The 25,263-nt window shown below is 36.3% G+C and overlaps 2 protein-coding genes across 2 annotated transcripts in view; one reads left to right on the plus strand and one right to left on the minus strand.

The window, feature by feature from the left end:
- The window catches only part of LOC127867957 (folliculin-interacting protein 1-like), a 280,754-nt gene that overhangs the window by 106,737 nt on the left and 148,754 nt on the right, over window positions 1-25,263 (plus strand). The gene's annotated exons all lie outside the window — the stretch shown is intronic.
- LOC127867965 (probable methyltransferase-like protein 24) lies at window positions 1,209-23,828 on the minus strand. The gene is made up of 8 exons (XM_052409499.1): window positions 23,661-23,828; window positions 17,348-17,450; window positions 15,399-15,577; window positions 9,094-9,222; window positions 8,273-8,347; window positions 4,801-4,948; window positions 2,216-2,335; window positions 1,209-1,873 (listed from the first exon to the last, which is right to left on the minus strand). Exons 2-8 carry the CDS (start codon window positions 17,441-17,443, stop codon window positions 1,691-1,693), a joined length of 930 nt encoding a protein of 309 aa, XP_052265459.1. The 5' UTR covers window positions 17,444-17,450; window positions 23,661-23,828; the 3' UTR covers window positions 1,209-1,690.

Consider the following 25,263-nt stretch of genomic DNA (forward strand, 5'->3'; position numbering starts at 1 on the left):
TTAATATTTGGCAAACTCCAGAACGCACCGACAAGTCTTAAACATGACCATCATTAGGACTATCTCGTGTTCGGTATTTAGCATGTGTTCTCGACCTTGCTCAGATCATATTGGACTCTAAATGTATATGTAATGATAAAGTAAAATGACTGTTCGAAAACCGGCTACAGGAATCAGGCTAAGACGGAAAACCAAACCAACAACAACATAGTTGTGACATGTCTCCCAGCTGGCATTTAGAGCGCAGTGGGATCGCCGTATTCATGAGCGATCTATGTTCTATGTCTACGCATTTCCACGAAAAGCCTAGCGAGTCTGCGTCTATTCGACATATCTATTTGGCGTTCCTACCACGTTGCCTCTTTAAGGGCGTCACATGTGAGCCAAACTTCGCATAAAGTTCAAAGTTTATTCAAAGATGTCCGCGACTCGAGGCTCTTTTTGTGTCCCGTGGCGACTTTGTGCTTTTTTCGGAAGCCAGTTTGGTGTTCTTATAATTGCTTGTTAAATTTGTGGTTAAGTGGTAACTCAATAGCTCCAAAATCCAGACAGCAGTGTTGATACACAGAAATCTCATTCTTCATTTAAATAACTCGCAGTCCTATCCGACACTAAAATACTCAGTTTCGTGTCTTGAACGGGACGTCTCTTTTGTTGTACATTATTCCCGGATTAGTTACGATCTTTATATAAATTAGCTCCATCAATATAGATCTTCAGGATAAAAACATTTGAACCAATTCCACAGCAATGTGTTCGTTTACAAACGGCAATAACGCATTACAAATTGCAATAACTATGTTCTACTTTAAGCAGTGATTTAATTTCTTGATCCTTACCTCCGTTACATTGTACAATATCATGGATGTACATGGTATGTATAGAAAAGAAGATGGTCTGAAACATTTTATATAATTATTACAACGTTCATGATTCGCATTTTTCGTATAATCACGTGATAAAACAAGAGCTGTGTTTGTGAAACATAATGCCCCTTATTGCGCCGCTTTGGAGCCATATATTTGACCGTTGACCTTGGAAGGATGACCTTGACCTTTCACCACTCAAAATGTACAGCTCCATGAGATTCACATGCATGCCTTATATCAAGTTGCTATCTTCAATATTGCAAAAGTTATGTCCAAGGTTGAAGTTTTAGGACACACACAATGAATGAATGAATGAATGAATGAAAGACAGTAAGGCAAAAAACAATATACCCCCGATCATTCGATCCGGGGGCATAAAACCGCGCATGAAACGTTCTATGTTATCAAACATTTCGTGTGGGCATTAGCACGATCTTGATCAGACTGCCTTGCCTTTAATTTGCCTGTGCCCCATTCACTGCATCAATATTGCAAGCAGTATTCCATCTGTACGCGCTTGTTCGGTATTTACACAAAACCAAGACGCAAAGAGCGACTTTTGTTAAATCAACTCCACACACATTATGGTGGAGCTGTTAACAACTTGTAGCATTTTCATCTGCGTCAGCGAACTAAATATGAGGGACTTTTGTTAAATTAACTCCACAACATTTCTGGAGGTGCTTTTAATAACTTGTAGCCTTTGCATCTGCGTCAGCAAACTTAATATCCACGAACGAAGGTTCTTACTCATTTGCCAAATTAAGTTGGATTTTTTTAAAACACTTCTTTAATCTTTAAGGTCGATTTGTTTTTGTCTTTCAACTGATTTTCACAAAGCTGACGTCGTGACAATTGGTTCTAACTTCTTTCCGGCACTTTGATACCAAGCGACAATAATGATTTTGATGAGACCAGAAGATCCGAAATCCGCTCTCATACAATTGCCGTAAAACGTCCAGTGCCTGTAAATAACGCGATTTGCCTTGTTCTTTGCCACTTAGCTGGAAAAAAGAGAAAATACAATCATGTACGGCTTTCATTTGAAAATGCCATAGCTAGTATTTTTAATGCTTGTAATAGTTGATTTTTTTTATTTTATTGGTTGAAGATGTATCACATTTAGCTTAAGAATGAAGTTGTTGTGGCAGGTTCTCAATGCACATAATTTAATAATTTGAATTATTTCCTACAGTACATTAATTGAAAATCAAATAGGTAGTTCATGCATCTTTTTTAATCGCTTTACTTACACCTTTACTTTGCCAGCAACATTTCAACGTCCAATTATTGTTGGCCATTGAAAGGTTCAGTGTTAATAAATGCCCATAACATTGTTCTCTTACCTCAAGGTGGAATTCCACCGCTAAATTTTTCGTGCCGATTAAATTCGAATCTTCCATGATGTCCTTAAGCACCGCCCATTCGTAACCCTCGACGTCTATTTTTAGAATAGATACCGTCTCCTGAAAAAGTAAAATTACTTTTATTATAACGGTCCGTTTGCCCGTTGAATAACCAAACACACTAGTAGGCACAAATGTTTTGCAATATATTAATTAAAGATATGAAAAGCTCTGTTCTCGCATGACTTGGCTGTCCTTATAATCATATATTTTATATCATAAATGATTTTTTTGTGCTGGGTCCCTGTGCTTATAATCGTTAGGAATGTGGTTGTCGAGGTAGATACATTGGACCCTATTGTATTCAAAAATTTATCTATGATATATGGACATTGTCTCAAACTTTGCATGTATACCTCAAAACTAGGGCAAACTAAGCACAGGAAGCATTGAAAACCTGTATACTTCAAATCTATGAAAAACAAAGCATAAGAAATAAGAAAACCAGGAAAATCTAGTCAGTCAAACATAAACAATGAGAAACAACACATTAATCATTAATTCATCGCGTTTAATTTGCTGCCTCAGGTACGAGATAATAACCATATTGAAAGACGCCATAATCCTTATTCAGATATCAATTTCTCCCCTCTTTAGTTTTGTTCATAATCATAGAGAAAACGTGGTCCCCCGAGTGTTATAAGATTTTGTATGCCATGATTGTGGCACTGCATTTCGGAATCGTGACGCAATCCGTGTATGCAATTGATTTCGACAAGTGTTGTAAATGTTCCATAAAGTATATTTGAAATAATGCAACCGGGTGCCGAACATTTGTATCAGGACACCATTCCAATACAAAGGGCAGTGAAGGTACAAGAGCACCGCATAACGGGTGCCACGCTCGGCTGCGAAAGCTTGTCAGATTTGGTTTTTTAGAGGTCACATTGACCTTGACCTTTGACCTAGTGACCCAAAACTGGGTGTGGCGTGTAGGACTCATCAAGGTGCATCTACATATGAAGTTTCAAAGTTGTAGGTGGAAGAACTTTGATTTTAGAGCCAATGTTAAGGTTTTAGCACGACGCCTACGGCGGACGGCTGACGACGAGCTGGCTATGACAATACCTCGGGTTTTCTCCGAAAACAACCAAGCTAAAAATTGGGTCTAATGTAATCATATGTAGCACAGAAAGTGTTCTAATTGTGGTTTTGAACAAGTTCATGATTGCGTAGTAGTTCGTGATTGTAACTTTCTTAGGTACATTGGTTTCGTGGAATACTGTTAATGATATCCTTGAAAAGCATGAAAAAAACTAACTCTGGCGCTAACCTTTGTGTATAATAAATTTTAAATACCAATAATGAATACACTGATATATGATATCGTTGGAAAAAAAAAAACAACGAACTAAAGAATGTCTTATTTTTAAAAAGTTACATGTTCGAGAACAAATCTATGCAAAAACGTTTGGGCGTCAGTGCATATCTTGTATTTTGCAAACCTCGAACAAACCTAAAAGCGAAGAATTTCGCTGTGGAAATTATGTACAAAGGTTACATTAGATATCTAATATCATTACACGACGATACCGGTTTAAAATCTGTTTGAGATTGACAGCGTTCGTCCGTAAGTTTTGTACAAAGGCATAAGGTCAAAGGTTAGTTTGTTTTCACAAACGTTTCCAACAAAATATGTGTTATGTTGTGAATATTTAAACATTATAATTTATTTTTTGAGAATTAAGGGAAAACACACTATATTGCAACGTTTGTGGAGCTACATCCGTTTGTCAAATCATTACACTTTCAGGACAGATTAGTTATTACATTTTGGTCTACATATATGAATTCTTCGGCTATATCGAAGTCGATACAATATTACCTTATTCATGATTTACATGCTCTCAAAATATTACCCCTTATGTTATGAAAAGTTTCTGTATCGGACATATTTGTCAAGTACATGCATCTCTTCCTCTGCGCGGAAATTGTTTAAATAACAAAGGAAACTATGTTCTTTATTACTCTTATCATGTAAGTGGCCGTTTACACAAATTTGAATGCGTTTTTATTTGTTTTGATATTGTTTGACACATGTTTACTAAAGGAACAACTTTAGAATAATCGGAGTTATCGATGTGCCAGTGTTTGTTCTGTTATTTATGTTTAAACGCCAACACTTAATCTCATTATTCCTTTCTTGTTTCCGCGATTTTCTTTACTAGCAATTGCAATTCAAATACCAATGAACAACTGACATCAGTTTCAAATGTAAACAGGACAACATAACCCCATTTTTAATTTAAAAAAAATCCAGCCTAAAGGAGTCTTTGAAAATGTATTCAAAGGAGACGAAAATGGTATAACCATATAGGTGACTGTCTTAGTTTAAATATGATAGTGTTGTTAGTAAGTGAATGATCTCTTCTTTAATTCATATTCGTTTAATTATAAATCTCTATATAATCCCCAGATATTTCAAAGGAAATAGCGCCGTTCACAATAAGGAGCGATTCTTTATGTTAGAAGGTTGATATAAAATCGTCGTAAAAATAATGGAGCGGATACTTAATGTTACGTACACTTTCGTGGCCTAGGCGCCGTCGAATGGTATTGTATTTTAGGAGTTCCCAGTCAGTGTCACCCACTTTAACCATCTGGTCCATGTGGGAAATTCCTCTCGCGTGGAAGTAGCTTAAATGACCGCGTTGTGTGTCCCTTAGATCCATGCTGAAAAGCAGAATGATGATTTGTGATAAATTGCTTATTTTCTCATCTGGAATCATACAGACGATAATATCCTTTTTTGCATAGAAGAAATTTAACTTACCGCATGTCCCCTATGGACCCATGCTGGAGTGGGAATTTCTAATGCACACATAAGGCACCATACTGACAATCATATTCTCTTTTTATATAATAAACGAAAAAGACCGCATGCCCCCTATAAATCCAAGCTGCAGTGGGAATAGTGACTTTATTTGAATATAATATTCATCCATACACGTGAACCACTTTAATCGTAATGGTAGTTTACCCCTTCGCATATAATCGTGTAAATGCGGCGTTACCCCTACATCCATCCGTAGATGGGCATCGTGCATATTTCTAAACGATACGTGTTTCTGATACAATCCATTACCACGGAACAGTTACATAAATATAATAACTAACCATTTCATACTTATTGGACCATGTACAACGTCCATACAAACCATGTTTTGACACTACACTTTACCGTAAATTTATTAGCTTTTTGTAAATTGCCTAACACAGCATGTCAACCAGTTCCGGATAATCAGCAGTTCCGATTAATTTGTATTTAATTTCCACAATGCCCCAATAAAAACAAACTGATCTAAGTGTCTAAGGTATACATTAAGTAAAGGAATAAACTAAACAAGAAATATCTTTAAAAAAGATATACGGCGTTGATTGTGGTTGAAGTTTATGGAAGGTAAAGATTTAAATGAATGAGATCAAGTTTAGCTAATATCTTTTTTCTGTGCAGTTTTTAGCTGCATCAAACGCAGTACGGGATGTTACGCGGAGTTTTCGCGGCTTATTTTACATTATTACATATTGCTGGTCATAAACCTATAGATACAAAAAAGAAAACCAAAGTCAACCGGCCACACGCGAAGTCTCCGTACATATTTTAAATATGTATACGCGCGTTCTTCGAACAAACCTGTTTGAGTGGTTTATCGGGAATTGCTACGTGTATTTGATTCGATTATTAACAGTATCGAGAATCATCGCGCTCATACTTAATACATTAGTCAATATGCTGCAATAATACATTAGTAAATATGATGGAATAATTCTTGTTAATTAATTAAAAATAATATTTATCATGGTATTGTTGAAAACACATTAAGAATCTATTATTGACATGCCATAAAATAATATCGCTGGATATCTTCATTTCACATCTTTCTGGTGGTAAAGAAAATTCCGGTTCACCTAGTTCACGCTATAGCGTCTTTATTATATAACTATTATATAACTGACCGCGAACTCCGAACAGCACAGAAGGTCTGACCTGTATATAAACTCTGACATTCAAACACACTAACCGCGAACTGACCCCTTATACCTCGCGGGTTGAAATGCAACACATTAAAGTGAGGCATCGCTTCCACTGCTCTTTATACTTTTACATATAACATGTTGACAGGAATATGGAAGTCAGTACTAAATATGAGAACATGGCCTTTAAGTACACAACGTTCTCGCGCTGAAAATCTTCTGAAAATAAAAGATGTACGCACAAACTGTATTGATGTCGAGATTGAGTGTAAAACTGTTCTATCTATAAAGCCTTTTTATTAGAGATAAAACTGTTTCATGCTGAACACGCAGTAAAACAGTGTTACAAAGACGCGGACATGTTTCCAATGTTCTAGTGGTATTATCAAATCAGCCAATGCAGTCAATGAAGTGTATTCATCTGTACTTGGCCGCGGGAAGTTTTATTTGAATTCTATTGGACGCTAACAAAGGTCAGGCTAAGATGAAAAGCTGGCGTATTCAGCTGACGCCGAAAAAGTTTTAGCAAGAAAGCGTTTGTATGATGCTTACAGGGGGATAAATGCTGCAAAAAGTTAACTGGAACTGATTGAATGAATTATGTTTTGAAATCTGCACATGGATATATTGGATACATGGAAGTCTTTATTATGTTCAAATAAACTTTTTGCTGATTGAAAACAAATGCCATGACAATGTTTTGAAATTCTAATGCTGTAAGTTGAATGATTTTTAATAATTTTCCGAAGGGTGAACTTTAATAGGCTATTTTTGACAAAAAAACTGCATAAAAATTATGCCGTCTGGCCTATCATACAAAATAAATTTTACCCTTTTTATTACATCTTCTCTCATTGGCACTAAATCCCAAAAGAAATTATTGTGGTTAATAGACTTCACGATTTTTGCCGGGTTATTCATAACCTTTTTAATGTGGGTTCACAGTTTAATTGGCACTTACGGCGAATAAAATTTAAAATGAAAGCAACTGTCAGAAATCGAATTGTTTACATAAGTCTAGATACTCCGACAAGTATTTGAACGTTTTAATATTGACAGAACAGAGCAAATATTTAATTCACCTAAGCATTTATAGCTCATCGTTTAAACATCACCATAAGGCAGACATGTGTAAACAATGAATAATCAAAATATTGATAATCAGAGAGTCAGAGAGAGTAGATAAATAGGAGCATATTTGCATAATATTGTACACAGTCTATTAGCAATGAATCTAATTATCTGCTGGTATATGGACAAGGCGTGCGTGTGTGTGTGTGCGTTTGTGAGTGTGTCCTCAGAGGCTTAGCAATGAAGAAACTTGCCGCTTTTATGTAATATTTGAGTCGCGTTCTGAGAAAACTGGGCATAATGCATGTGCGTAAAGAGTCGTCCCAGATTAGCCTAAGCAGTCCGCACAGGCTAATCAGGGACAACACTTTCCGCCTAAATTGGATGTTTGCTAAGAAGAGACTTCATTTAAACGAAAAATGTCAGAAAAGCCGAAAGTGTCGTCCCTGATAAGCCTGTGCTGACTGCACAGGCTAATCTGGGACGACACTTTACGCACATGCATTATGCCCAGTTTTCTCAGAACGCGACTCATTTAGTTTTAAGGAAGTATCTTCAAAATGAAACTCCTAATTCGATGGAAAGTTTCGTCCTATGCGGACTGCACAGGCTAATCTAGGACGACACTTAGAAAGCCCAGCAAAAGCCAATATATAACATTGTTAGAATGCGTTATCGAACGCTTACACACTTATATCAATTGCTCGCCTTCCACAGATACTTCTATGAAAGCGCGGTAAGGCAATCAAAGAAATTAAATAACCATAAATTATGCCGTAATTCAGCAAGGGAATGATCACAGATTGATAATATGAAATATTTAAACTGGCATATATTATAGTTTTGTTAGTAAACACATATAACTACATATTTATATAAATAAGACATTAGATAATATGTAAACAAGTCCGCTTAAAATTGATACAAAGATACGAATATTGTATAATGTACCTGGGATCGAACGAATGCACGGTACAACCGTATTCACTCGAAACAGCATCGTCGAAACTGAAGTCATTATTGATCCTGAAAAGAAATCGTTTTAGAGAGTATTAAATCAGTTGTTGTAGCAATTGTGTCTTTAAATTATGAGAAAGGGTGCGAATTTTCGTGTTGAATACCCTCCCATTACCTACGAAAATTGGCGGTACGGTTTGGTTATATCTAAAGCATACCAAAGCATTTTTTACATCAAATACACACATGTATAGACACCAACAACTTCATTCATTAAGTCCAATAACGAAAGAGTAAGCGAGTTCTTTTCAAGGGTTCAATGATATCTAAAGATGACATTATGATACGGTAATAGAGATTATGACCCATAGAAGTTACTGGTTTATAGAAATAATTGTCCGTATCATTATTGCAAATGCAGATCAATATAGCTACCATTCTGTATCACCTCAGACCTACGGCATAAAAGCTATTGTCTTGGTAAGGTTCTCTCGACTTTGCCACTATTTATTGCTGTGCCACTATTGATTGCTTCGTCACTATTGATTGCTTTGACAATAATTATTTTTTCCTCCGTCTGTGATCAATATTGTTCCAATACTTTAAGCAACCTTAATTTAGTATTAATTATTTATCTTAATCTAGCATTGATTATTTACCTTAATCTAGCATTGATTATTTACCTTTATCTACGATGTGAATAACGAAGTTTTCTTCATATACTGATTTATAGGAAAGTATTAATTGTAAATGAATTATATTCGAATCACATTTTTCGCATTATACATTCATGACATATATTATTTCCCACTTACCCAAAGGAGTAAGCGATGCACGGTTTCTCAGGCCGGAAGTTTCTGTCATCACAGAGGTCCCAGCCGCCGTCGTCTTGGTTACCGAGTCGCAGCTTCCGGTCACATCGCAACTGAGGCAACTCTATGTACCTAAACAATTATAACTAACAAAGTTGGAATTGAACGACAAAAATAACAAGAGCACCGCCTTGCGGGTGCAGACCGCTCATCTATTTTCTTTTTAAAGGTGAAGGGACTCTCATTTTCAATCACAAAGGAGGGAGGGGTGGAGTGAAGAGGGGTGTATAGTGTGGGGGTGTGGACATTTATTACATTATTTTCCAAAAATGCGAAAAAAAAAATGCAAAAAAAAACAACAAACAAACATGGGGGGGGGGGATTCTTGGGTGCGATGGTTGGACGGTATTTCAAACATAAAATAATAAAAATAAATATTTGTGTTTTTTAACCGTTTAAAAAAAAATGAAATTTGGGGGGGGGGGGGGGGCGGGGGGGGGGGGGTATAGTGTGAGGGTGTGGTGGTCATTTGTGAGATGATCTTAAAAAAAAAAAAATTAGGGGGGGGGGGGGATTCCGGTGGGGGGAGGGGGGGTGGGTTGGGATTCTTGGGTGCGATGGTTGGACGGTATTTCAAACATAAAATAATAAAAATAAATATTTGTTTTTTAACGTTTCAAAAAAATAATGGGGGGGGGAGGTGGGGGGTATAGTGTGAGGGAGTGGTGGTCATTTGTGAGATGATCTTAAAAAAAAATAGGGGGGGGTGATTCGGGGGGGGGGGGAGGGAGGGGGGGGGGGGAAGGCACGGGGGAAGGTTTGGGTGGAGTTTATTGTGGTATATCAGGTAAGAGTAGTTTTGTCAAAGTATCATTCAAATCTAACCTTGAGAGTAAAGGTCATTCAAAGGTCAAGGTAGAATTCAACTTGCCAGGCACAGTAACCTCATGATAGCATGAAAGTATTTGAAGTTTGAAAGCAATAGCCTTGATAGTTAAGAAGTAAAGTGGATCGAAACACAAAATTTAACCATATATTCAAAGTTACTAAGTCAAAAAAGGGCCATAATTCCGTAAAAATGACAACCAGAGTTATGCAACTTGTCATTTTACTGTACCCTTATGATAGTTTGGGAGTGTTCCAAGTATGAAAGCAATATCTATGATACTTTAGGGGTAAAGTTGACCAAAACACAAAACTTAACCAAATTTTCAATTTTCTAAGTATAAAGGGCCTATAATTCAGTCCAAATGCCAGTCAGAGTTACATAATTTTGCCTGCACAGTCCCCTTATGATAGTTAATAAGTGTTTCAAGTATGAAAGCAATAGCTTTGATACTGTAGAAATAAAGTGGACCTAAACACAAAACTTAACCAAATTTTCAATTTTCTAAGTATAAAAAGAGCCCATAATTCTGTCAAAATGCCAGTCAGAGTTACATTACTTTGCCTGCACAGTCCCCTTATGATAGTTAGTTAGTGTTGCAAGTATGAAAGCAATAGCTTTGATACTTACGGAATAAAATGGACCTAAACACAAAACTTAACCAAAATTTTCAATTTTCTAAGTATAAAAAGGGCACATAATTCTGTAAAAATGCACGCCAGAGTTATCTAACTTTGCCTGCCCAGTCCCCTCATGATAGTAAGTAAGTGTACCAAGTTTGAATGCAATAGCATTGATACTTTCTGAGAAAAGTGGACCTAAACGCAAAACTTAACCGGACGCCGACGCCAAGGTGATGACAATAGCTCATTTTTTTTTTTCAAAAAATAGATGAGCTAAAAATTATTACCGGATTAATGTTCACCGACATTGTTTCATACAGATTTGATATAAATATTATAGAGCTGAACAAAAAAATACACTAAGCCCTGTTTTCCCGGCACACGCGCTGGACATGCACCTTCAAAAAAACGCTATACAAATTCCAGTACTTGTGCACTTAATAGATTGTAAACAATGACGGTTGAAATCCGTACGTGGGATTTTTTCTGGTAACCAAGAGCGACGTCAACGTTCATGAAGCCTTTCATTCATAAATGTATATATGCGTCGGGTGTCAAAACCAGCATCACCGGATGTAAAATCTATTTTTGACCTGCATATTATCCGCTGCTGTGTGCACCCGCCAATTAGTTTAAAATGGATTCCGAACCGGTAAGTAGTTAACATAACATCAGGACAGAATATCCCTTCCAAAAAGGGCGCTATGCTGCTTAATAGTACATGCATATTGCAAAAACGTGAAGCTCCCCACCCACGTATCATGTCGCAGTTTATAACAATACAAGTTATGTTTCATCTTTTGTAATGTAGCTGGAGGTTTCGTATCTTTGAAAAGTATGAAAGAGGTATACATTTAAACAGAGGAAACGTTCTTTAAAACATTCATATCAATGGTAAATTCAATCACGACAGAAAGTTCGTGTATTTGGAAGTCATGTCCCAAAATGTGCTTAAAAGGAAGTCAGTTCCAAAAAGAGGAGTTAAACCAATAGTTTTTGGCAATAAATTAGCTATAAGAGATAAAACGGCGTCGGGAAAATGAAATAATCATGGTTTTAGTTATATTTTACCGTACACGTGCATCAATACTGTGTATTATAAGAGGAAATGATATTTGCACATCCCATTTCTCGAACGTCACGTAAGGAGACAATCGACGGTTTTCCTTCAATAACTTTTTTATCCTTACGTCTTCGATCTTGAAACAAAAAACCGAGGGAAGCCAAACATCGGAGAGCCGAAAGGGCGTATTCATTCAAAAGAAATATAAATATAAACTGGCTTACCGGGTGAAAATATTCGCGACTCCTTCACGAAAAACACTAAAACGACGCCATCTTTGAAGTTTTGCAACAACTTTCTCACTTAAACGCGGTAAGCTCCTGTATACGCAGCCCCCCCTGGTTTAAACCACTCGGCCGTTCGTCCTCAAAATATAAATGATGTATTTTATACTTTATACTTTATATAAGCTTTTCTCCTAGTGTCACACAATATAACGTAAACTCAAAATTGTTCAATCGTTTCACGTTCCGCGTTTGTTACGCTTTATAGTTTTAAGGCTTTTAAATCGTCCAAAAAGGCATCTACTGGAGCATGGTTAATGTACATTATTACTGTTTCCTCGCAAATATCGTAATTACAACGAAAATTTGCGAATCTAAAACATTTTTTTATTTTGTCAATTTAACAAACCTCGACAGGTGCGTGAAGTTGGCACTGACATCGACAATCGACATTCGACATTCAAATATCGAGCTGGGGCAAATACAAGCCATCTCTGATATCGACATTCGGCAAAAATCCCGATAATCGAGCTGGGACGAATGTCGAGCCAGCTCTGACATCGACATTCGGCAAAAGTCCCGATAATCGAGCGGAGGCGAATGTCGAGCCAGGTCTGACATCGACATTCGGCAAAAGTCCCGAATATCGAGCTGGGGCTAATGTCGAGCTAGCTCTGATATCGACATTCGGAAAAAGTCCCGAATATCGAGCTTGGGCGAATGTCGAGCCAGCTCTGACATCGACATTCGGCAAAAAAACCGAATATCGAGTTGGGGCCAATGTCGAGCTAGCTCTGACATCGACATTCGGCAAAAGTCCCGAATATCGAGCTGGAGCGAATGTCGAGCCAGCTCTGACATAGACATTCATGTAAAAGTCCCGAACATCGAGCTGGGGCGAATGTCGAGCCAACTCTGACACCGACATTCAGCAAAAGTCCCAAATAGCGAGCATGGGCGAATGTCGAGCCAGCTCTTACATCGACATTCGGAAAAAGTCACGAATATGGAGCTGGGACGAATGTCGAGCAAGCTCTGACATCGACATTCGGCACTAGTCCGGAATATAGAGCTGTGGCGAATTTCAAGCCAGCTCTGACATCGACATTCGACACTAGTCCCAAATATTGAGCTGTTGCGAATGTCGAGTAAATGTCCCGAATGTCGAGCTGGGGCATATATCGAACCAGCTCTGACATCGACATTCGGCAAAAGTCCCGAATATCAAGCTGGGGCGAATGTCAGAGCAAGCTCTGACATCGACATTCGGCAAAAGTCCCGAATATCGAGCTGGGGCGAATTTCAAGCCAGCTCTGACATCGACATTCGACACTAGTCCCGAATATCGAGCTGTTCCGAATTTCGAGTAAATGTCCCGAATATCGAGCTGGGGCGAATATCGAACCAGCTCTGACATCGACATTCGGCAAAAGTCCCGAATATTGAGCTTGGGCGAATGTTGAGCCAGCTCTGACATCGACATTCGGCACAAGCATCGAATATCGAGCTGGGACGAATATCGAGTCAGCTCTGACATCGACTTTCGGCAAAAGTCCCGAATATCGCGCTGGGACGAATGTCGAACCAGCTCTGACATGGACATTCGGCACTTGTCCCGAATATCGAGCTGGGGCGAATGTCGAGATAGCTCTGACATCGACATTCGGCACTTGTCCCGAATACCGAGCTGGGGCGAATGTCGAGTCAGCTCTTACATCGACATTTTAATTTATTAATCTTATTTTAATTTAAAAATATTTAGCATTATGAAAACATGAATTTATATATAATAACAAGGGACAAAATTGTCACAAAACCAGGTTTTCATTGTGAAAAAAAAATCTGATTAAGGGAGACAACTCAAACTGAACTTTTGAAATGAACAAACAAAATTAACCCCCTTTGTAAGTTTGTTTCAAAATAAATATATTTTAAGTTGTGGTGACCTTGACATTGGATATATTGACGTGATTCTTTCGTGCGACACACCGTCCGATGATGGTGAACAAATGTGCCAAATAATTGTAAAATCTCACAATGAATGACATAGTTATGGCCCAGACAAGCTCATTTATTGCCGATTTTGACCTTTGAACTCAAAGTGTGACCTTGACCTTGGAGATATCGACGTAATTATTTCGCGCGACACACCGTCCAATGATGGTGAACAAATGTGCCATATGATTTTAAAATATGACAATGAACGACATAGTTATGGCCCGGACAAGCTTGTTCCGCCAGCCCGCCAGCCCGCCAGCCAGCCCGCCAGCCCGCCAGCCAGCCCGCCCGCATTCGCCAATCTAATAACCAGTTTTTTCCTTCGGAAAACCTGGTTAAAAATATATACCTTCTAAATTTTAATAGGGAATTTGTTTTAGTATGAATAAAATACAGGAAGGAACAACTCAGAATGCGCGTTACTTCATCAGTGAGTCTACATCACTCTGCATCCCAACATATTTTTCATGCACGCTTGTAATAATTTATACTACATAGATACAGAACGATTGTTTTGTCAGCACTTATTTAACATCAAAACAAAGCAAATATCCACGAGTTGGCAATGAATTACAAACGGCACATATATCTTCAAACGGGTCATTTTAAATTCAGATCACATGCTCAGGAAACTGGTTTGGTAAAACCTGAATATTTTGATTCAACATGAGCTTCTCCTTGCCCTTTATTTAAGCACCAATATATAAATATATAACCCAATACTTAAATCAGTTTAAAATACGTTAACCTCTGTCGTTATGCAATAAGTGCAACATTTCTGCACATACCAAAGTAAATTTTAGTAAACCATACCCATCCTTAATACTACTTGGACGTCTACGGTACACAATGTTTTTCAAAATGTTTCTTGTACATAGAGAATAAGACGGTTGTTATCAGTTCGACTAAATACACACTGAAAGGCTCTTATCGACAACGTTATGGGATAAGTCGATCCTTTGTAGCTGTTAGGACTTGGTGAACATAATATTCTCCCCGTAGGCAGTTTTTCTTTAGGTGATGAATTGTATGAATAGTTTCAATTGTGTGTGAATCAAAGCGTGATTTAGTTATTGTCAGCGTCTACAATTTCAAATTCGGTGTTTATTATTTATATATTTATAGTAGAGAAACCTTTGCTTAGCGGCTAACACCTAACGCACGTTATTTTGTATATAGTTGTAATGGTTTTGTTCAATGCATATGCTGTGTGTTTATTGTACAGGTACATAATTGGTTGTTAAGGTGTTTTTTATTAGGTCAGCTTGTTCGCTAAATGTTGCTGGACCCTTTCATCGAGGATTCAAAAGTTGCAAATGATATTGAATGAGCGCGGGGCAATTTTAATATTAATGTGGTTTTTAATAATGGGGTTAAATGAACCTGTCGAGTTGAATAGAGTTTTCCGAAGTGAGACAAAGACAAATACTCAAAGGAAAAACCTATAATAATAAGGTAAAAAACTGTAAAGAAATGTATTGTCCTTATATAAAGCAAGGCCGATACAATTGCACCTGTGATAAAGCACGGCCAATTCCTCCCTGGAACGTGACAACAGGAAGTCAGCACTGGGTACGCGCAATGTGAGGTTTGTCTTCACTTCCTGTATGAAGAGCGTGTCTAGGAGGTCTTCCGGTTGGCAAATGAGGTCCGGGTTCGAACCTTTCTTGGAACCTCTTCCACTGAAGATTACCTGTGGAATAAGAGAAAGAAAAGTGTCATTTTAAACTTTTTGACATTAAAAGCAACCGCGTTTACAGTAATTGAAGATCCATCACATCATTCGCGTAAAAAAGTTAGAATAATTATTAGGGATGACAAAATTATTCGAATATTCGAATATTCGATTGAATGGCCAGTATTCGAATAACAGAATTGATATTCGCATATTCGCATTTTTTTCAAACGTATTTGCCCTTATATTAAATGACCTACGAGCCGCTTACTAATTGGTACCCGAAATCATTTGGGATAAACGTGTATGATGTGACGTTCTTCGTGTCAAACTGCGGCCCGTATCAGCGTTGGTGTACGGAAGAAATACCCTCCGGAAGAAACACCCTTCCCTAAAAACAGCATAGCGGAAGAAACCCCTTTCACATTTTGCATACGCGGAAGAAACACTCTCGATTTGTTTTCTGCATATACCGATGACATTTTATGATCAGAAATGTGTTACTTAATTGTTTGATAACTAGCATGCAAACAACTTATATTGTTTTAATTTCATATCTGAATCCAATAGAATAATAATACAATAACGGAAAGAAACAAGAGATGTGTTTGTCAGAAACACAATGCCCCCTAATGCGCCGCAATAATTTTGTTTTGACCTTTGACCTTGAAGGATGACCTTGACATTTCACCATTCAAAATTTGCAGCTCCATGAGATACACATGCATGCGAAATATCAAGTTGCTATGTTCAATATTTCAAAAGTTATTGCAAAACTTTACTTTATTAAATTTTTAAATTTTTGAGCTTTGACCTTGAAGAATGACCTTGACCTTTCACCACTCAAAATATGCAGCTCCATGAGATACACATGCATGCTAAATATCAAGTTGCTATGTTCAATATTTCAAAAGTTATTGCAAAACTTTACTGTAAGGTTAAAGTTTTGGGACAGAATGACAGACAGAAAGACAGACAGACAGGCCAAAAACAATATACCCCCCGATCATTCGATCCGGGGGCATAAACAGTAATCCTCAACTGGGCTCGAATCATCGATCCTTGAAGTAAAAGTCTAGAACTCAAACCACTCAGCCATCCGTGCTTACACAGTCATTAACATGTTATCGTATACATTTAATAGGGCTACAGTCTTTGTAATTCCAATGTAAAATGCAAATAGAATAAAGAAAGCATTTATTTAACAAAGCAAATAAAATAACCATTCAGTTGCAGGTACCAGCACATAAATACCATTTGTTTTCCCTCGGGGCTCGACATTTTAGGTGTTTTGTTTTCTGTATTTCCTTGTCAATAGGGAAGATATTTGCTCTATTCTTTTGAAGTATGATAACGTTTCATGTATTTTGCAACAGGGTTTCGACCGAGAATGTAAAACGTTCTTATTAAACAAGAAATTATTCGCTTATTTTAATATTATGTTTACACATATATTCATACACACGGAATGAAAAGGTCGATCAATGTAACAGAAATACTCGTTAGTAAAATAAATGCTTGCATTTTACAAGTAATTTCATATTTTTAACACGAAATAAAAAATCAATGCAACTGAAAGAATCGTTCATTTAATAAATTCTTAAATTTTTATGTACAGTTTTTTTCATTTCCTTTGTTAAACAAGCATTAATAAAACAACATATGCATATAAAACATGTAGATACCGGGCCAGCAGAATCTCCCCGTCTAACATCATATGCTGTTTGTTGAGTTTATATGTGACATACTCTGACTCATGATACAGGATAACAACTAGATAATTCTTACCTTATATGACACTATCGCGCAAAATCCAGAAAATCCGAACAGAAACAAAACATAAGGTCCAACACGTCGTGAATGCATTGTTGACTTTAAGTCCATCCAGTACCTGTAAAGATGTGTAAATGGCTTGTACTTGGCTCGTATGGACGATAAGCGATACAAAAAAAAAAGATAACGGGCGGACGACACTGGGATTTTACTTTATTTACGCATGCGTTGTTTGAACATGGGTGGTATATTGATTCTACTATGGCGAGGGCTATTTTCGTCGTAGCTATATACGCCAGCTTTTCACCTTAGCCTGACCATTGTAAGCGACCATTCAATTTGAATATATCAAAGCGCTGAAGGCACTGATGTTGTTCGCAATTGCATAATTTAAGACGCAACTCATTTTTCGAAATTAATCGCAAGTTTGAAATGAACACACGCCATTCAAATTTATAAAGAGTGTGTCATAACGCACGGCTTGAGATTTGTGTGCACTTTTTATCATCCTTTTTATTTTATAGAAATAACTTAAATTGGTACAACATGGCCCTTTTTGGACGTTCTGAAGGCATACAAAGTATGATGACAATGGTAATGAGAACTGAATATAAAGGCAATTTGCAATCACCATCATATTAAATGAATATTGTTGGAATAATTCCTTGTACACAACTTTTACTTGTGAACACCATATACAAATTCAAAATATACAATAAGATAATTGATGAAAATAAATAAACAAGAGGGCCTGAAATGTCCAAAATCGCTCACCTGGGATAACAAGATATTATTGGGACAAATCTTCTGACCAAGTTTCATGAAGATCGGAAAATAAATGTGGCCTCTAGAGTGTTAACAAGGTTTTACTATAGCCAGATAAGGAAAAATGCCCCGCCCCCCTTGCGGCCATGTTTTTCAACCAACTGGCATCATTTTCCAACTCTTCCAAGATATTATTGGGATGAATCTTCTGACCAAGTTTCATAAAGATCAGACAATAAATGTGGCCTCTAGAGTGTTAACAAGATTTTACTATAGCCATATACGGAAAAATGCCCCGCCCCTTGGCAGCCATGTTTTTCAAGCAAACGTAACCATTTTCAAACTCAATCTTCTGACAAAATTTCATGAAGATTGGACAATAAATGTGGCTTCTAGAGAGTTAACAAGGCAAATGTTGACGGCGCACAACGGTCAACGTTCGACGCATGACGGGCGACGGACAAAAGGCGATCACAAAAGCTCACCATGAGCACGTTGTGCTCAGGTGAGCTTAAAATAAATCTGCGAGCAATACTTTTACTCACGAATTAGGTAGTCATAAAGAGAGCCCTGTTGACCCGTACTTTGTTGTTTATGCATTACTTGTTAACCTAGCAGTTCACGGTGTCAACAACTCTGACCTAAACATAGGTATAGGGCATTAATGTGCTTTTTCGGCATAGCTGTTTTACCCAGCTTTTCACCTTAAATGACTTTTACATAACGCCAGCAAACATGCATGAATATTTTTTAATATTTCATAGGCTGATTCGAGATAAAATCTTTGAACTTTTGCTACATAACGGTGTCTGTGCTCAGCGCGAAGATGTAGCACTGTTCAGTGTAAGGACTACTCAATGTATGTTCAAACGACAAACATTGTGGCCAGGTAGATATATAGACTTTTATTCAATTACAATTATGCGTTAAAACACATCTCGCAGAATTTGAGGGTCAGTACTCGTTCACTAAATCGTACAGGGAATATATAATTGACTATCGATAAACACAGATTTGCTTTCAAGATGAGAAGACCAACATTACCGAAATATTATAGTGACATGATAAGAGTGACATTATATATTCCCTGGACGATTTAGTGAACGAGTACTAACCTTGAAATTCGGCGAGATGTGTTTTAACGCATAATTGTAATTGAATAAAAGTCTATATATCTACATTGAGTAGTCCTTACACTGAACAGTGCTACATCCTTTGCGCTGAGTACAGACATCGTTATGTAGCGTTAATTTATCCAACCACAATGTTTGCCGTACACGGTCGTACTCGGTCAGCACGTCTGGAAATAGTTCCAGTACGCCTTGATAGGCTGCCCTTATTTACAAGTTTGCTATTTTGAATTAAATTTTGTATCGAAAAACATTGTTCTAAAATGTGCCATTTACAATTCGCAACGAGATTGTTAATGACCCTCACCATGCGATAATGGGTCTTATTCCACATGCGCCCATAAATAAATATATATATATATATATATATATATATATATATATATATATATATATATATATATATATATATAAATAAATATATATATATATATATATATATATATATATATATATATATATATATATATATATATATATATATATATATATATATCTGCGTATGTATACCAATACATAGTGCCAGTTACGCGGTCTCTGTAGTTTTCAGACTGTACTTACGAGGTCAATATAAAAAACGGGGTCTATATACAACCCCGCAATCTAGGCTCCTTTAATTACTATGAGGGGGGTGTAGGGGAGGTAATGCAATCAAATCTCACAATAAGGTCTTAAATCGAAAACCACAATCAGGTCTGAAATTGAAATTGTATATACCTCGCAAATAAGTTCGCTATATATTTCCTTGTATAAGACGTTAAATAAATGACGTATTTATATACAATAATAATAGTAGGTACCCCTATATACCTTAATTCGTGTTTATATCGGATAAAAAAGGGTATGGAGATACATGTATTTAAAGTGGGAACCCCATAACCTATTTCTAAATCAGAGACCCCGTAACTGGCCATATGTGTGAATATGTATATATATATATATATATATATATAAATATATATATATATATACCAATATATATATATATATATATATATATATATATATCTGCGTATGTATATATATATATATATATATAAATATATATATATATATATATATATATATATATATATATATATCTGCGTATGTATATATATATATATATATATATATATATATATATATATATATATCTGCGTATGTATATATATATATATATATATATATATATATATATATATATATATATATATATATATATTTATAGCCCTATCAGCCTGCGCATCTCCCAGTCTGGTCAGGAGATACATAATGTGATTTTATAGCGAACAGCACCGCCTCTGACCAGACTGCGCAAATGCACATATTGGGTTTAAGATACGCTGGTCTAAACACATAAGACCCATTTTCGCATGACGCGGCTATGAAAGTGTGATTTAAATGTGTCGAAGGAAAACCGCGTTTAATACAAATATTAACATACGATTTATTTTGATACTAGTAGTCAAAAAGATACTCATAATAAGTCATGTTAGGACACATATGATGTGCACTCGAGTAGTATAATTTTATCTACGTACACTAATGTGTGGTTTGACAATGATAACACACATCTCATGATATGAATATGCGACTTACAGGTGAAAACAAGAATATCAGTGAAACTGATTGATGCTCCCCGAGAATGCGCTTTGTCAATCTATGTGTTAACAACCACCTAAAAAGGCTTTTATTAGCCTCTAGACCTTGACCTTGACCTCAAACCTCATCAAAAGGTAGAGGTCCATGCAAGCTACATAGATGCAAAATTTGTAAGAGATTGGTAAAATATTGAAGGCGCTATGAGAAACTGTAACAAAATTGTGACGGACAAATCTATTATTGGCCTTGGTGACCTTGACCCCAGTGACCTTAAACCTCATCAAAAGGTAGAGGCCCATGAAAGGTACATACATGCCAAATATATAAGAGATCGGGAAATATTGAGGGTGCTATGAGAAATTAACAAAACTGTGACGGAAAAAATCTATTATAAGCCTTGGTGACCTTGACATTGATACCAGTGACCTCAAACCTCATCAAAAGGTAGAGGTCCATGCAAGGTGCCTACATGCCAAATATGTAAGAGATCGAACAAATATTGAAGGAGCTATGAGAAACTGTAACAAAAGTGTGACGGATGGAAGGAAGTAAGGAAGTATGGAAGAACGGAACTTCAAACTGGCAACTATATGCTTCCCGAAAATGTTCAGGGAGCATAAAAAACCAACACAGCAGTTAAACTTTTGTTTTCAATTTATTTATTTAGAAACGTTAATTGCAAACTTTCAAAGTCAGCATTTACGCCGACTACCTTTTAAACAGATATTTCTTGTTATATTTAGTTGTTTTTTAATATTCGGTTTTAGCGATTATAAAGCATTTTTGAGGTTGTCTATAGTATACCTGTAGTAATTGGTGAATACATGTTCAACGTTTAATAAATTGAGAACTGTGAATATAAACAAGCTTAACCTTCTACTATTGCGTTGTTAGCACCCGTGAATACAAAAGATTGCCGCTATCTGTTGAGAACAAAAGAACGTTTCCCTGACATATCAAATTTAACCCCGCTGTAGAAGCATGAACGAGATTACGAAACAGATAATTCTTGGTATTTTTTTTTTTGAATTATTATTCGGTTTACGCGATTATGAAGCATTTTTGTTGTTGTCTATCGTATCCATGAACTCACGGTGAACGTTTAATAAATTGCGAATATAAACAAGCCGAACCTTATTCTATTGCGTTGCTTTCCTGAATCCATTAATAGCCTCAGATTATGCATGACCTGTACTACGTCATTAAGACGCAGCAGATAGTGGATTATTTTAATCATTCATAAATTATTTCTTCCGCGACACGTATTATACAAAGATTGTTTATTGATTCTTTTGTATATGAGCTCGGAGAAAAAATATTCCATTTAACACAATATTCACATAATGCTTCCATTTGTGAATGATAATATTTGGAGATTTCAAACCTCTTGCATAAATTATACAACTCTTTCTCGCGCGGATACGGCAGGTGTGGCGGGTAGTAGGCTTTCCGTAGGTAATTCGAATTGACTTGAAATTTTCAGTAACAACATTAGAACAACTAATAATTGCCCGCCGGTAGGCCCGAAACTTTTCGCAGTAGAAAACTTGCAATGTACAAAACATATCTCACATTAACATTAATATGTTATTCCATCGACTTTCTATTTTTGGGAAGTATATGGTATGAAAAGGGAAACAACAGTTCGTTTAGCAACGATGTTAACTGCGTATTTAGCATGAAACAATTTTATCTCTAATGATAAGGTTTGAGAGATAGAGCAGTTTCACACTCAATTCTCGACATCAATACAGAGCGTGTGCCCCTTTTTATAGAGAAGAATGTCAATCATAGACTTTTAATGTGTTTTCAACAATTGCATGATAATGGCCAATTTTGAATGATTTAATTATAAATATCTATCCATTTAGACCAATTTATTAAGCATCAGCACGATGATTCACGATACTATTAATAATGGAATTAAATAAGATTCGAGTGATATATAATATATATATATATATATATATATCTGAGTAATAGTATCTAATAAAGCGAAATAAGCCACGAAATCTGGCGCAACAGCCCGTAATTGATTTGCGTGTGTTGCAGCTAAGAACTACGCAGAAAAAAAGGCATTCGCTATTTTTGATCTTATAGATATGACTTTTGATCGTGAATAAACACCGACCACAATCAACGCCGTATATTAAAAAAAAAGATATTTCGTTGTTAATTTATATTTCACGGCACAGCAAATATCCAGTATTACTGTTTCCTCGCAAATATCTTAACTTCAACGAACAATCGCCATTCTAAAATATTTTTTTCAATTTTGTCAAAATACTGAAACCTTAAAATGTTAATTTAATATCGTGTTGTTGTGATGAATGTTTAGGATAATGCTTTTTGTATGGCATTGCGGGATATATTGGGCGTAGAAATAGTGATTACGTAGACTTATTTCAGATTTCATTATTATTTGCGTTTCAATTAAAACATACAATATACATAATCGTGCGACAAGTGTAGGATAGAGAGGGAAGAACATCAGGGTCTACGCTGTTTGTTTAAAGGAATTTCTGTAAGAAATATTCTAAATATAGAAATAAATATACTAGACATCCCTAATTTTGGAAATAAATTGATCCAATTTAGAAGGATGGGCGAGTTAACTGGGCATAAATGGGTCAATACCTAGTAAATGTGTCGTTGACGACACTGGGATTCATTCGTCTCTGTGCTTATACAGTACTATCACATTTTAGTATAGTTAAGTGTCGAATGAATTCCATGTGGTTAAAAGCAGCAGAGTTTGTTTCTCGGCTATTTTCACACTTACTTAGGCGATTTTTTTTGTTTAAATATAAACTATATTTAATTAAAGAAAAGACCAGAAAACAACTTACTTTATTTGGTTAGGTGCACGTAACGTCCAGAAGAAATGATGAAGTGCGAAACCTATCGGTGTTCTGAAGCGTTTACCTTAGCTGAATTCTACGCTGTTCTACACGTACAACGTGGCAGTTTTTACGCACGAGAAAGTTGGGAATGTGCAAATTATATGGACAATAGTCGATGTTGGACCATTGACTGAAAAGGCGGGACAATGCACGAAGAACGCCTGAAACACAAGTTAACGCGAATCAAGCATGTTATTGTTATATATGAGTCGCATTCTGAGAAAACTGGGCATAATGCATGTGCGTAAAGTGTCGTCCCAGATAAGCCTTGCAGTCCGCACAGGCTAATCAGGGACGACACTTTTCGCTTTTATGGTATTTTAGTTTCAAGGAAGTCCCTCCTTACCGAAAATCAAGTTAAGGCGGAAAGTGTCGTCCCTGATTAGCCTATGCGGACTGCACAGGCTAATCTGGGTTGACACTTTACGCACATGCATTAAGCCCAGTTTTCTCAGAACAAGGCTAACATGTTAGCAAGGTGCAGAACTTGTGTTCGGGCACAAATGTGTGTAAATTGCAAATTTATATTCAATATAATGGTCAATAGTAAGTTCAATGCACGCTTGAAATTAATATACTGTGAGGACTAAAATTGAAGATCCATTCAATATATTTAAAATCAGAAATTGCAGATATTTATTGACTGTATGGCTATTCATGATAAAGTGATCTTACGGCAGTATGCTACAGTTTTAAAGGGGCCTTTTCACAGATTTTGGCATATTTTTAAGTTAGTCATTAAATGCTTTATTTTGATAGATGTAAATATTGGATCTTAAAAGCGCCAGTGAAAAATCAAGAATAAAATTTAAAAAAAAAGAAAAAAAATGTAGCTTGCACTGGGGCTCGAACCAGTGACCCCCGGAGTCCTTGAGTAAAAACGCATTAGCCGTCTCGGCTATTCTGCCGAGTGTTCATGCAGGACGTATTTTATACTTTATATAAGCAATCTTCGTAGTTTCGTAAATTTAAACGACAACAACAGAACTCTCCAAATTATTCAATCGTTTCGCGTTGCAACGCTTTATAATTTTTAGGTTTTTAAATCGTCAAAAGATGCATATAATGGCTATATAAGACTATGGTCAATGTTCAGTAATACTATTTCCTCACAAATATCATAACTAAAACGAAAATTTGCGAATCTGAAACAACTTTTTTAAATTTCGTCAATTTAACAAACCGTGAAAAGATCCCTTTAATGAAACTTTTGTTGAAATTAATATACTGTGAGGACTGAATTGAAGATCCATTCAATAAAGAAATCAGAAATTGCAGATATTTATTGACTGTATGGCTATTCATGATACAGTGATCTTAAGGAAGTATGCTACAGTTTTAATGAAACTTTTGTTATACATGTACCTAGAATTTGATAAAAAAAATATTTAGGTAGAACCTTCTGTTGTGGATAGAAAATAAAATAAAAAGCATGCGTCACTAGTGTTGTTAACATTGACATTTTATTTGTGACAGATGGGCGGAAGAACTGACGTACGGACGGACAACGCCAATTCTATATCCATCCGCTTTTGGAGGTGGATATTAG

Source organism: Dreissena polymorpha, chromosome 2, assembly GCF_020536995.1.
Source record: "Dreissena polymorpha isolate Duluth1 chromosome 2, UMN_Dpol_1.0, whole genome shotgun sequence".
NCBI classification, from domain to species: Eukaryota; Metazoa; Mollusca; class Bivalvia; order Myida; family Dreissenidae; genus Dreissena; species Dreissena polymorpha.